The 15,019-nt window shown below is 41.7% G+C and overlaps 2 protein-coding genes across 2 annotated transcripts; one reads left to right on the top strand and one right to left on the bottom strand.

Annotated features, from left to right (window-relative positions):
• Positions 1 to 463: 463 nt before the first annotated feature.
• Positions 464 to 1,447, bottom strand: LOC149862757 (olfactory receptor 6B2-like). Its single transcript, XM_090054095.1, has one exon. It carries the CDS (start codon positions 1,445 to 1,447, stop codon positions 464 to 466), a length of 984 nt encoding a protein of 327 aa, XP_089910221.1.
• Positions 1,448 to 13,968: 12,521 nt separating this feature from the next.
• On the top strand, positions 13,969 to 14,745 carry LOC149862756 (olfactory receptor 10A4-like). Its single transcript, XM_090054094.1, has one exon. It carries the CDS (start codon positions 13,969 to 13,971, stop codon positions 14,743 to 14,745), a length of 777 nt encoding a protein of 258 aa, XP_089910220.1.
• The last annotated feature ends 274 nt before the right edge of the window (positions 14,746 to 15,019 follow it).

The following is a 15,019-nucleotide window of genomic DNA, read 5'->3' as shown; positions in this document are numbered from 1 at the left end:
TGGCCAGTGTGTGTGTGTGTGTGTGTGTGTGTGTGAACTGTTGTTATTATTTTTTCAGGGAAAAAACATCACATTGAAAGTTCTCATCTCATGTGAATACGAACTAGTTATGAAATCTCAAACTGTTTTTTTTAGGACTGGAAAGCCACTGCTGATTCAACTCTGTTGACAGAAGCACTAGATACTACATTACCTAGATAACACATTTATTTATTTATTTAAGCTTTTGAATGTCAAAGCATTTTTATAGCCAGAACATAACTTTTCACACTTATGTATTGTATACTTATATACATATGTAATATTTGTATCTAATTACATCCATATTGTATACTTACATATGTGTGTGTGCATGTGTGTGTGTGTGTGTGTGTGAGAGAGAGTCTTCAGTATATATCAGAAACCTATCTTTAGCATCATATATATGCCCTGCTCCCTTGTGTTAGAAGGTTCATTTTCACCTCTAATTCAAGGATACATTAAAATTGTTCCCAGCCTTGGTCATGAGTGCACACTTCACACTTACTGCTCTCCTTAGGGCTTCTTTGACCTCCTTGTTCCTCAGACAGTATATGATTGGGTTCAGCATGGGGGTCACCACTGTGTAGAACAACAACACCACCTTATTGAAGTCAACTGAGTCTAAAGAGTAACTGGATGTTGGCCGCACATACATGAAAATCAGGGTGCCATAAAAGATAGTTACCACAGCCAGGTGGGAGCCGCAAGTAGAGAAGGCTTTCTGGCATCCTATGGCTGAAGGGATCTTTAAGACTGCGATGATAATGAAGACATATGAGACCAGAATCAGAAGGAGGGAGCTCACAATAACACTGGTAGCCACAATGAAGTCTACCACTTCAGCCTCATGAGTATCCATGCAAGAGAGTTTCAGTAAAGGTAGTGCATCACAGAAGAAGTGATTGATCTTATTTGGCCCACAGAAAGGAAGTTTACAAAACAACACCAAAGGTGGAATGTTTACCAGGAAGGCACCTACCCAAGACCATAAAGCCAAATGAAGACATATCTTGCTATTCATGAGAATTGGGTAGCGCAGTGGGTGGCAGATGGCTAAGTAACGATCATAAGCCATGATGGCTAGGATGAAGCACTCAGCAGTCCCTAAAGTGATGAGGAAATAGAGCTGGGTGAGGCAGCCAGTGTATGAGATAGACTTGTTCTTTTGTAGAAAAACCTCTAACATTTTGGGGATGATGTTGGAGGTGTACCAGATCTCCAAGAAAGAGAAGTTGCTAAGGAAGAAATACATAGGGTTATGGAGACGTGAGTCAATGCGTACTATTATGATGATGACAATGTGTCCGAACAAGGTCAGAAGGTAGATGACCAAGCCCATGAAAAAGAGCAAGAGTTGCACATTCTGGAGGCTTGGGAAACCCAGAATTATGAAGTGAGTCACTGCTGTTGTGTTCCCGCTTTCCATGTCTGCATAGTGTCTACTCTGTAGAGCGAACACAAAGAAAACTATGAAAACATTTGCATCATCGACATGATGCATCAAAGTGGCAGGAAAGTAAGGGTCAGAGTACAGACAGATAGGTAGACATTCAGATAGAATTTAAGAGTTACAATCTGTCATTTAGATAAGTGAAAGAAAGAGTGTGACACTCCAGTGAAAAGCAGCACACTCTGCATTATCAAATAGACATGGAGAAACAAATATAAATGAATTCAGATGTCTTTCAGCTACAATTTCTGGTAGTCTCATTTACACCGATGCAAATCTAGTGCTGCTTTACTAAGTGCAGTTATTCATGACTTAGAACATCATTAGTGACACCAAATTCCTGTACCACTAGTCAAGATTATGTAAAACAAATTTGAACCACAAATATTGTCAAGATATATACTTATATTAACTGACTGGAAAACAGGTCAACATTTTTAGGGAATAATTTCTGCCCTTAATTTTACTACGTTAATTTATGAGTGCTACAAATTTCAAAATTTACTTGATACATTGCAAAGATTCTCCAATTGGACAATCATGCAAAATCTGAAATAAGAAGTGGTAAAGCAGTTAATTTACAACAGGGAAGTCTTGACAGTTTCTTATTTGTGAAAGTTTATTTTCAGCCATTTCTGAAAGGCTGAAAATAAAAGGATGAAATAGAGAAAACTGGTGGAATTATTATTATTTCTAACACTATTCACAGAAGTGAGAGTGTGAAATCAGTCTTTATCAAAATGGAAAATCCATTTTGCATGATACTAATTTTGTAATATGAACCACATTCTTTACCTGCTAAACACAACAAAACTGCCACACCAACCTCTTATACAGAGACAATTTTTTTTTCTTTTTTATAAGAGTTTGGCAGTGATCATGGTTGTTTTGATAAAAAAGCAGCTTTGGTATCATGAAACACTTTGTGACTTTTACTTCATTTTACATTTTAAAGTCAATATGAAAAAATCAGCATACACAGTATTGATATTCCAAAATGAAATATTTATCTAGCATGTGACAAGCAACAGGTGAAAGCCCAAAGAGATCCCTATACGTGCATCACCCAAACACAGTGACCTCTAAAGCCCAGAGCAAGTGGAAACTGGAGATGCCCAGCTGTAGAAAATGAAGCTGAGCTCCATAACCAGCTTGCCCATGAAAGAAGATTAAAAGAGCTGGAAATTCTGGTTCTCTAATCAGGGTGTATGGTATGTGGAATTGTGTTTATGGTCTCCAAGTTACAGTGCAGAGTGGAGGGCATCTACTCATCCCATGCTTCTGTGCTTTGCTGGTCACTACATAGGAAGTTCTAGGAAGGAACTTATACCCTCTTGCTGGTATATGTTTGCGTTTTTTTTCTGCCTTCCTCAAAAATATTGGGTGTTGTTCACAGCCTAGGCTGCAAATTATGACTGGGGTATGTTGATGTTGGGAGGGTCTTTCTCCTCCACTCAGGGTCAGACCAATTGCCACACTAAAGATCAAGAAAGAATTTTACCTTTACCTATCAGTCAGACAGAAATGGGGGTGGGGGGAGGAGGTCTTGACTACTCTTTTGAGTGTGTTTTAATGAGCAATTTTCTCCTCGCTGTCGCAGGACAGTGCCAGTGCCCTCACCCTCCTGCATATGGAAAGTTAAAGGGTATGTTTAATGCTTCAGACAACATCCCTAAGAGCTGTGCACAGAAGTTGTTCCTGGAGCTTTTAAGAATAATTTATAAACAATTGTCTAGGAAGGATGGTTTAGACAGGATGATTCTGCTTTAAGCAGGGGGTAGGACTGGATCAGTCATTCTTAACCACAGTTCTACACAATACTAGAACTAAAGCATGCAGACACCTGCACGATTCACAAGTTAACTACAGAGATTTCCAATAGGAATCCAGAGTGTCAAAAAATATTCTGACCTGTTGTGGTCTTTCTGAGTTTTCTGCAGTAGAGGCCAGCTCTTTTTTCTTTGTCAGAAAACAAATGAAAGCTAAGCGCTTGGATGTTTTGAGGGGTGTCTTGAGTCTTAAGTGGTTGAGAACCACTGGACTATATGATCTCTTGATGTTCCCTGCTTTTCTCTGACTCTATGACTATATCTGTTTTTACTTTAACTCCTTTCAAAGTTACTTTTAATGTTATATAAATAAAAAATAGCAAGCTCAACATTTACATTGAATATTTATCTTGTTAAAATGTTTTCTTTAATCTCAAGCATTTTTTTTTACTTTCAATTTTTGTTCACTAGTAACTTTAAAAAGTTGCATTCAATATCAGAATGATTTCTTCTCTCAAATTTCATAATTTCCTGTGTAATGATAAATCCTATTTCCTTAGGTCTAAATATGAAATACTCCAGACAGCCACCCTCCAGAACAGGTAACTGGCCCCTGCAGGGGTTGATGCCTATCATTGAGACATCTTCACAGTGCTCTCTCTAGCCATCACCCATGGCTCTCTCTCACTGGTCCAACCACTGGAACAAAGGATTAGCTGTTCAGGGGTGCTAGACTAGCTGGATCTTTTCAGCCTGGGCATGTGGAAAAAACAGAGAGATTATTTTCAAGAAGGAAGTTTCCCTGAATAGAGGGTTTGGGTGGGGTATGGGACATCCAGTGCTACAAAGATATAAAATTATTAATAGGAACAAAAGCTTAAGAGGGAGTTAGTGTAAGGTCCATTAATATTTCAGGAGAAAGAGAGATACCAAATTAGACTGGGAAAAGTGTATCTGAGAACTTTGGCCATTCTGAAGAGGTCTATCTAGTGCACTTTAAAGAGTAATATTACTGGCAAATTAAGAAACTCTTCAACTAAACCTGTCTTTCCTGATTTTCTGCCACACTGTCTTCAAAGCGGTTAAATTTAGAGTATTCTTCCACCAGCACCTGGAAGAAACAGAAACACAAAATCTATTAGGAGTTGTTTGATTATCTCCAGTGATCAGCACAGTTTAAGCCCTGGTTATCTCACAAATTTTGTACTAGTAAAGCTATGTCAGGTGGATATTGGTATTGTTACATTAATAACAGTGGGGGTAGCTTAACAGGAATCTAGAAGATACACCACCATATTTTATTTTCCTTTCCATATCAATACCTTTATTTCCCTGTCATTGCAACAGCACGAATAGGATTGTATTTCCTTAACTACTTCAGTACAGCTACAGTACAGCTATAATCATATGACTTTTGTAGGCAGGAAGAGCATAAAGCATAAAGTTTCCACTGAACTCAAAGGCAATCTGTCCATTAAATTCAATAGGCATTTGATGGATTCTGAAAGAAAACGGTTTTTTTTTTTTTAAATGGCACACAGTGAGCACTTACCATTTCTATCATTTTTACAGGTAAAATATTGTGCTGCTATGATTTCAGTCTTCTAAAGATGCACCAGAAAAAACTTAGGTCAGAACGAGGAATTTGAACATCAGGGAACCTGTGTTCTCACTAATAATAAATCAGACAGCAGAGTAAAAAGAGAAAGGGAAAAAGAGAAGGAGAGAGAGAGGGAGATTCTTCAGTGGACACAATTTCAGAAATGAGATGATCTGTGATCTTGATGCAACTCATCTGAAATGACAGAAATCAGGTGAATATAATGCTTTATATCTTTTCCAACTGCCACTTAAGTCCCTATTCTCTAAGGAACAAGTCTCTCATAAGATAAGCTCACCAATATCTCTACAGACAATGGAAAATAAAGCATCAAATTCTGTCCCCAGCTGCTCTGTATGCACCTGTGCAATGTATGCTGACATCAAAAGTTATCCTTCTATTAGATTCAATGGATGTAGGAATGAATTATGGAAGTTATATCTCTTACACTATAGTTATTCCACATTTACATATTGACTTCTTAAAGTATATTGTAGGATGCTACATCTGATGCCAAACTTCCTCCCACTAGCTTTATTTCAACACCACTCAAAAATCCAGAATACAGTAGACTGTTCAGCCTTTAGGACATTATGCCTTGGCTAGCACTGCCCCCCAGCTTTTTTTAAACTGTCCTCCACAACCATCACTACCTCTCAGTGCCTGATACCTGTTGGCTTAGAAATGGTATTTAAAGTTTTACTTTTTGTAAATTGGTGTATAGGTAATATATATGTATTAGAATGGTTCAGGATGGGCAGCAGGGATTAATTGGTTTCTAAAAAGCCTGGGTCTCACATGCAGAGTTTCACACAGCCTTTGAAGCAGACAAGCTATCTAACACAATAAGGCCAACGGATATACACATATCCTGGGAAAGAGGGGAGCATGCACCATAGTGTTCTATAACACAAGATAAGGGTGGCAACACCTAACAAAGCCCCAGAGCAAGGGAACCCGAGTCCCAGTTTTGGGGAACAAATCAAATTAGGAGAAAGTCCAGAAATACTAAATTGGTATGTGTGCATGTGATGAGCTACAGGGATATATGACAACACAGAAGCCAACCAGCAATAGCCAGTGAGCAAGAGTCATCAGGAGTCATCAGCAGGGATCCTGGTTTCCACGGTATAAAATCACAAATTCTCTGATAAAAAAAATCACCAATTGTCCAATAAAACCCCCCAAATCCATTTTTAAATGAAAGGCTTCCCACAGCCCCTGACCCTGACCCTGCTCAAGCCTCTCACTCCCCACCACAGCCTTGCTGGTCTGGTGTCCCTCACCCCCCACCCACAGCCCCCACTCCCCCAGCCCAGATGAAGGGTGCCCCCAGCTGTCAGGGCTATGAAACTGGGTCTGCAGCCCCCTTCCCCCGCTCCCCCCTGCTGCCTGCTATGGGGTGTGGAGGGGACTGGCTCCCCATAGTGATGTGTACTCCTGAGCAGGCTGGGGGGGCCTATGACCCCCATGTCTGTGCATGGATCAAGTACAGGCTGTGGGCATGGGTTTCCACCCCGCTGCCCTCCTCCAGGGCCTCTGCAGCCCAGAGGGCATGACCCAGTGTGGCAGGGCACAGTAGGGCCACATGGAGAAGCTGCTCACTGCTGTGAGGTTCACACTGCCCTGGTGATGCACTTACTGCTAGTGGGGCTGCTTTGAGGGGTACAACCCCGTGCTGCTGCCCTCACTGCAGCCCCACACACAGCAGGCATGCTGGCGGGGCAGTGGAGAGCTCCCTGTGGTGACCAACTTCTCTGCACAGCCCCACTGTGCTCTGGCATGCTGGGCTGTGAAGGCCCCAGGGAAGGGCAGCAGGGTGGGAGCGCACGCCCGCAGCCCATGCATGCCCTGCACACAGATCTGGATGGCACCGCCCACCTACCCCGATCCCCTTGGGAGTGCACGCCATGATGAGGAACCAGTCCCACCCCTTTACCCCCTGAACGAGCCACCCAGGACCCTGTCCTGGTCCCCACTGGGGCCCTGCAGCTGTGCATTGTGGCCCAGGGCCCCAAGGCCTACACACTTCCCAGCTGGGCAGAAGTTCCAGCCCCAGCCTGCCCAACTACCTCCCTCCCTACAGGGGGCCTCAATCCCACTCTTCCTCTCCCCCACCACTTACCTGTGGGAACACACCCTAAGATACCTGGGGCCATGTGCATGTAGATACACGTGGCATTCCCTGTCTCACCGCTCTCCTTTTGCTCCCTACCAGGTCCCTGACGGCTGGAACTTTGTCAGTCTGCAGGGAGCTCATTGGAAAAAGGTAACATCCATGGCTTTCTCCAATAAGATGAAAAATTTGTGTTTGCATCCAGCAAAAGGTAAAATCAACTGTTTAGTCCATTTTTCTGTAGGAAATGGAAAACCCAGATCCCTGGTCATCAGGTGGAAGGAAGAATACAAAAACAGAGACTTGAGAGTAACAAAAGGGCCTTGCCTGGGTCCCTCCCCTTTTCTCCTCACTGAGAGGGTCCCTGAGAGATTTCCCTGTCCTCATCCTCTGAGAGAGTCACTGAAGCTACCATGGACAGAAGGCACACCACCAGACTGTCTCATCTGCCCCACTGGATGGGGGGTGTGGGCCTCGGCACCCCAGCTCCAGGCTGCTGACATGATGACATTTGGCACCTAAGAGAGCCTCGAAGTGAAGACTCCATCCTGGCCAAATGTAGTTCAACTCTGATGACCACCCTAGAATCGGTAGCTATAAAATTACTTGATTTGTTGTATTGCTTCTGTTATTACTGTGTGTCAATAAAGTTGTCTATTATTGAATGGAAGGTTCATGGTCAGTCTGAGGATGTGTCCCCCCCTGGAACAAGGCCTCTGTGTCCTAAATCCAGAGCCAACAACACCCTGCCCCTGGAAGGAATATGAGCAAGGTTGGCCACTGCTCATTGTCTGGTGTCCTCAGGACTCTTACCTCTCTTTGCTGCATATGTATCTGGCCCAGAAGCAGTAGTACATGATCTGCAGGTCACTCCAAATAGAGAACATCATCCTTGCTTGCAGCTACCCCTTTAGACACCTTAACCACTGAGCTACTAGGAAGGGAGAAAATATAGGAACACTCTCTACATGCTCATATACTCATCCATCTGTGCAGGGTCATGTATATGGGAAGAAAATACCCCTGTACCTGTGTCAAAAAACTCCCTGTCCAAAAATGGTCACTTACACAAGCAAAAAAAAAATACCAGGCAACTGACTTTACTGCCAGGTTATTAGGCAAAAGATAGGCAATAACCTAACTAATCAGTTTACAATTTCCCCCTGTAAACTGAGGTTCATTAGCCTGTCCCATGTGCTCTATGAGCCACATATGAAAATCTGTACTTAAGTAATAATCTTTTTTAATATGAAACTTCTTATTATTATTTCTTCTCTCCCTTGTATGCATTTTATACTATTGGACGTTCAGAGATAGTAGGCTTTTTCATTATGATTTATTCCTGCCTCTTCCATCATTGATGTATTCTTGCCCAACTCATCATCATCAGAAGGAAACTCCCCATTGCCAACCCCTGCTGATCCAATCCCACCCCCTTTAACCTGATTTCACATCTCTCCCACCCTGCATGCCTCCCCCTGAGAGCTGTTCTTTTCTCCCAGAATTGATGAAAGCAGTGGAAAAAATGAATTACCCACTAGTGCTCAGGGTTTTAATTTAAATGTTCCCAAGCTGCCTGGCATAATTTCTCTCAAAGACGGCTGACTCTCCACCGTCCAGGAAGCTTGAAGGGGGCTTTGGCTTCCCTCCACCCTTTCCCATTTCCTATCCTGGGGGTGAAGGGTTGAGAAAGGACTGTCCAATGGAGAGGACAGAAGGACAAAGCAGAAAGTTGCTGGGATTTTAGGGAGATTTTAGCCATGGGAAGTGGGGGAGTATGCTTCTCTGCACTCCATGCTCCCACTGTTCTAACCCTGGAAGATCCACTACTAGCACAAAGCTGCCTTAGTGCAGCAGGAGCATGGAGCAATAGGGAAACGCACTTCCCCACTCCCACTATGCTAAACCCAGGAAGCTCCATGTTCTGGCTTCCAGGCCTCTCCCTTTCTCTGCCTCTAGCCCAAGGACTGGAATCGGGCCTGTGCGAAGGGAAGAGACAGTGATTACTGAGCCACCAGGATGGGAGAAAGATAGTGGCACTTGTGAAAAATGGGACCAGACAGAGTGAGAAAACTTGAAGTAACCTTTAATAACTGCAGTTAATTGAACATTTCCACTATTTTCACCTGACTGTGGATCAAAGATGCACTGTCTCTGGGGAAGGCTGGGATCAGGTGGGGAATGCTGGGACTGGTTCAGCAGAGGTTTCCCTCCCAGCTCCATGTTTCCAGTTCCATTCTTCTGACACCACAGCCCACCTTCTGGCACTGTGGAGGCCCTGCCTGCCCCCCAGGCAGTATTACCCCCTGAGTAGTAGATGACCCCATGCATGGAGTGGGAGTGGGGGTACTAGGGGTGCATCCAAATTACTTGCCTTATCATTGTGGGAGCAGACTGTCATTACTGCTACATGACCTGGGTAGTATGATCCAGAGACAAACTTCACACAACTTAGTATAACTTTGAGATGCTCAGAAGGGACTTATCATATGTTTTACCACTATAGTGCATGGTCACTCATGACTTTGGTGTGGTCTAAGTGCAATGTGTAACAGCAACCTGAGAAATAGTTAGGGTGGTGTTACAGTCATCATAAAAGCCATTAAAATTGGAGCATTTACTTGGAAAAAAGATGTTAACTTATGCTAATTACCCTTAAAATATTTGAAAGTTAGGTTAACTCAAAAGAGGACTTTACCCATAATATTCCAGGGTATTATTAGTCTGATCCAGAGAGATAAAATGCTTTGTTTTCATTTCTCCACCATCCCAGGCTGCACCATTCCCAACCCTTCTCATTCCTTTGCACCATAGGCAAACTTTTAAACCTCCTGAACTAAACTGCCTAGAAGGCTGGCATTGCCCCCAAGCCAACACCCCATCCCACCCTTATGGAGTGTAACTTCAGCATACCCTGACCACTCTGAGTACCCAGGTACAGCTCACCAGTTTGTTTCTTGCTTTAGCACTCCTGTGCATTTGGCTAGCTGGTTGTTGGTGCAAGGGGAGTGATTAAAAATCCAGTTAATTGCTAATGGGCATGGGCAATTGGTTTTAACACTGGGCAGCCATCTTCCACCCACCCTACCTCTCCCCAGTGCTGCCAGCCACTGCATCATGACTCAGCTTAATCCCCATGATATTCCTTTGAACCGAACTGCTGCTCATTTGATATGGCTCTGTCAGCACCCCCTTATCCAACCAATTCAGGAAGCCTCTCATCTCAGCTCTGTCCCAGTTTTGTCTTCATGTAGCAAGCCCACAGAGTCTCAGCACTGCCCTGGTGTGAGTGCTAACCTAGCTCTCCCCGACCCAATCCCAATGCAGTGAAACAGGTGATTTGGTCCTTTTATAAAAAATATGATTATTCTTTATTTCTCCCCCTACCCATTCCCTTCAAAACAGATTTTTTTTTTCAAGAATTGTCCCCTCCCACCACCATTCCCCTTGGCTTCTACTGGCTGGAGAGTGAAGGAAGCCACATAATTGTTCCTCCACCTCCGAGCTACTTGTCGCTCCCCAACCCCCCTTACTTCCAGGTGGAGGAATAAAGTCCTGGCTCCTGTCTATGGCCTTGTTTGCCAAGCTCTCTAGTGACAAATCACAGTTGTGCAGGTCTAATATATCATATAAGCCTTAACCTGGGACTACTCTGGAAGTGTTCTAGCTTTGTGATGATATAACATTCCAAAGATTTAAATGTTTTAAATGTTATCTCTAACAGCACCCTTACTCATGTTCTTAAAAGCAAACAGTAGCAGCATTGACTTCAGTGGAGAAGAAAGGGCATAGAGCCCATCATTTGCTAAGTAGTTGTGAAACTTGTATCCTAGGCCCATCTCACCTTTCTCCCAGACATAACTGCTTCTACTGTAATATTTCCTAAAAAATGGTTGAGAGAATGGTGGTTTGGTTTTGTTCTATCCAAACCAGTTTGGGGATAATTGTTCATCCTTAGGGGAATATGAAGAGTGACTCTCTTAAGAGATTAGGTCCCCAAAGCCAACAAATGGAATATAAACAGCTCTCTGTCCTTTAGTACATTCAACCTCTTCCAAGTGTGAAAGACAACCATTCTCACTAAGCCAGGTAGGTTAGGAGTGAATGGTTCTAATTGTCCCTAACTGTCCACCTTCTGGCCAAGGGTGTCCAAACATCATCATTAATAGGAAGAGGGTGAAGCAAATCCTTCATCTTAATTTTCCTTCTAGCCATATAAAATATTAAAGTGTCCCTATGTGAATGCATTTGGCTCTGTGTGTGTGTGTGCGTGCGTGTGTGCACGTGTGTGTGCATGCACACATATGTAGTTGTGTTCCAGTGTGCACTACTTTATGTCATATTATTGATTTAACTGTTGATCCGTCTTTTGAAATTTATCTGCCACCTATGTGTTTGTACACCACTGATCTCTTGATCTTTGAATCTTTCTTCTCCCCTCTAATGTAACATCAGATAAGGTATAACCAGTCAAGGGAGAGAAATAATAATAAAGTGTTAGTGAAATCTCCACTGGACCATTCGGTACAATTCTAGTTGAAGAAAGACTCTTTCAAATTAAAATGTGTGTGTATAAAGACAGCAAGGATGTTCCTGGGGATGGAAAAATCTGTTTTACATGAAGAAACTAGAAGAATATAGCTTATTTAGACAGAAGGCAGAGCAGAGTAACACCTTTTAAGCTAAGTCAGAGAAGCATAAGCTTTCATAAGCCTATGCAAACTCATGCCCTTTGAATTAGTTAGTCTTCATGGTGCTACTTTGCTCTGACTTCTGCCTAAATAAACCACCTTCAGACTATCACAACTAATTATCTCTCTTGGTTTATTTATTCTAGGGGAAAAATAGCTCAGAGGGACATAATACTTGTTTATATGAAAACACGGGGGAAATAAACACCAGGATGAGAGGGAAAGACATAGTACAATGTTGCTATAAAAACAAATAGTGTATAAATGGCTTATGAATAAATATGAACTGAAAATCAAAAAGGTGAAGGAAGGAAGGAGACTCTCTGCCACCTAACTCATTGATATTGTTAAACAGCTCCTTCTCTAGAAGTAATGGAGAAAAAAAACATAGCAACTTTTGAGAAAAAGATAAACAAGCCAGTGAGAGAATTGGGATCTGGTTGGTTTGATTCAGGAAATCCCTCCTAGTCCTATGCTTCTATAATCTTCTGACTTTCTTGAATCACCTTTTCATGAAATTTTAAAATGTTGATTCAGGAAATAAACTAATATTGAAACACCAAAAAGATTTTAGGATGGAAATTCCAGTTTTGATCAATTACACATTCATGTTAACAAAGGTACTCAACTGAGTAAGCGTTAAACACTGATTTCCAAAAGGGTTCTTTGAGAGACAGAAATGTTTTCACCTATAATCCAACTTTTCTGCATCAGACCAAGTAATCCAGCCCTTCCTCATCTGAAAAAAAGCTCTCAATTTTTTTCATAAATAGTACTTAAGAAGTATTTTATTAAGCAGTTTGATTGCATGTTCCAGATTCAATATCATTTCTGTGTGTGGGAGGTGCAGGGTGTAGTGGGTGTGAAACCAGCAGAGAATGATTCTGTGGCTCTGGCAGAACTTTTGACACCAGAAGACCCCCATCCAACTTTTAGGTAATACTGATTTTCTGTATACATTTCCTAAGTTCCACCTTTTCTTTGAGTTCAGGTTTCCTCCTAAATATCATTGTAAGGTCTGAGGAACTACAGAGGCAAAGGTAATAAAGATAAGCAACTGTTATTATGAGCTTTAATTTGTTTCTGCCTTTTCAAGATAACCCAATTACTACAAAATTCCTTGACATAAATGTCTATAGGAAACAGATATCTTTAATATTGTAGGATCACGCTCAGAAAAGAAGAGAGCCTTAAAAGGAAAAAGGTCAGAAGAGTTTTATTTACATCACTGAAGCTCTGAAGATTTACATCAGCAAAGTAAGTGCACATTTTTATACAGAGCCACTAATGCATTCAGGACACTGCCATAATTTTGAGAGTAGTGAGGTAAATTCCTTTTTAACATTTAAGGAACAATAACATTTCTATGTAGGAGGAAGTGCAAAGCCTTCTTTGGTGTAACTCTGGATTTCAGCATGCCTACATCTGGCATGAATTTGCCCAATAGTTATTTCAGTTTTTTTTAGAGAACTTTTAAATAGCTAATTTCAGCACCACCATAATATACCCATCTGAGTAGTTCTTACTCCAGTGGGAATACTTCCAGTTCCATAACTACTCTCAATTACTGTGTATGAGAGATCAGAATTAAGAAATCATTCAACCTTCAATATACCATTCTCAAAGCAACATTAATAACAAAATAAAATTGGAGTGGTCCAATTTTGAATTTTTACATAGAAAGGAAAGAAAAGTTTCTGATCAAAATGTCTAATGTAACGTCACTACATAGAATACAATTGGAAAACAAATTGATAATTGGTATAACCCAAAGTTTCTCTTCTGTTTGTACTTTTGGAGTTTTTTTGCGGGGAATAATATATGCTAGTTGGTGTGAATGAAGCCATTGGACAGTACTCCAGATAATGTAAAAGAATACAATTCCAGTGGAGTCAGTGTGACACATACACAAGTTGGTGCACATTGGTTTTTTCACTGCTCAAGTCAATGACAAACTACCAATTTATATTTGTTGGCAAGCAGGGCCAATTGTGTATAAAAGCTGGGAATGTTTAGAATTTGATGCATCCCATAATTGCAAAACATAGTCTGGATTGTTTATTATACTAATATTTGGAGTTCTTTCTGTTCAGTATTAGTGTTTCTCTTTCTTGTTATCACTCCTACAGATGACCTACTGTGAGAGAGACTCTGGTAAAAACCAAACCATCGTTGGGGAGTTCATCTTGGTTGGGTTCTCATACCTTGCTGAGCTGCAGCCCCTTCTTTTCCTCTTCTTTCTGATCACCTACCTCATTACTCTGATGGGAAACTTCCTTATTATTCTCCTTATAAAGCTTAACCCCACACTTCACACACCCATGTATTTCTTCCTGGTGAATTTGTCCTTCTTGGAAATCTGTTATACAACCAGTGTGGTCCCCCAGATGCTGATTCACCTCCTGGTGAAACATAAAAACATCACCATAGCTGGCTGTGCAGCCCAAATGTATGTCTTCACCATCCTGGGTCTTACAGAATGTTGCCTTCTGGCAGCCATGGCTTATGACCGCTTTGTTGCCATATGCCATCCCTTTCATTACACAACTATCATGAACAGTCGGTTATGTATAATACTAGCAGCTACCTCATGGATCATTGGCATCTCAGTGGAAGTGATTCAGACCACATGGATTTTCAGTCTGCCCTTTTGTGGTTCCAACCATATCCATCACTTTTTCTGTGACATTCCACCAGTAGTGACAATGGCATGCACAGACACATCTAAGAATGAGATTGTGCTCTTGGCTGCTTCAGTGCTGTTTATCATGAGCCCTTTCCTGTTGATAATGCTTTCCTATATTCGCATCATCTCCACCATCCTTGGGCTACCATCAGCAGAGAGCAGGAAGAAGGCCTTCTCAACCTGTTCCTCACACCTCATGGTGGTAATCTTGTTCTATGGAACAGCTCTTTTTACCTATATAAGACCGAAATCCAGCTATGCACCAGAGAGTGATAAAATGATTTCCCTCATGTACACAGTTGTGACACCAGTCCTGAATCCTATAATTTACACGTTAAGAAATAAAGAGGTGAAAGCAGCCTTTAAGAAAACAGTAGAGCGTAGAATCTTTTCATGTACCCAGAGAAATTAAAGAGGAAAAACTATAGTTGGTTAAATGGGAGAAACAGAAATCAACAAGCAATTTCTTGAATGTTATCAAACCATCTTTTTACTGAGGTTTTGTGATTTAAAAAGAAATTTTAAAAAATCTAAGAAAACAAGAAGAGCAAACAATCTGCTTATTCCATGCTGTCCCAGGTGGATACAGGTGGAGGCCCCAGAGCACTCTCCTGTGGCAGGACCTGAGGCAGGGCTGACCCACCCAAAGATGAAAATGAAAAGCCCTGAAAATGGGGCACACTTAC

Source organism: Crocodylus siamensis, chromosome 6 (assembly GCF_052110815.1).
Source record: "Crocodylus siamensis isolate JL-2025a chromosome 6, ASM5211081v1, whole genome shotgun sequence".
Lineage (NCBI taxonomy): Eukaryota > Metazoa > Chordata > Crocodylia > Crocodylidae > Crocodylus > Crocodylus siamensis.
Note: the sequence above shows the minus strand (reverse complement) of the source record. Positions and strands in the feature narration are given on the sequence as shown.

Excerpts from the sequence above, each read along its gene's own strand:
- LOC149862756 (XM_090054094.1), top strand. The coding sequence starts at position 13,969 with ATGTATTTCTTCCTGGTGAATTTGTCCTTCTTGGAAATCTGTTATACA.
- LOC149862757 (XM_090054095.1), bottom strand. The coding sequence starts at position 1,447 with ATGGAAAGCGGGAACACAACAGCAGTGACTCACTTCATAATTCTGGGT.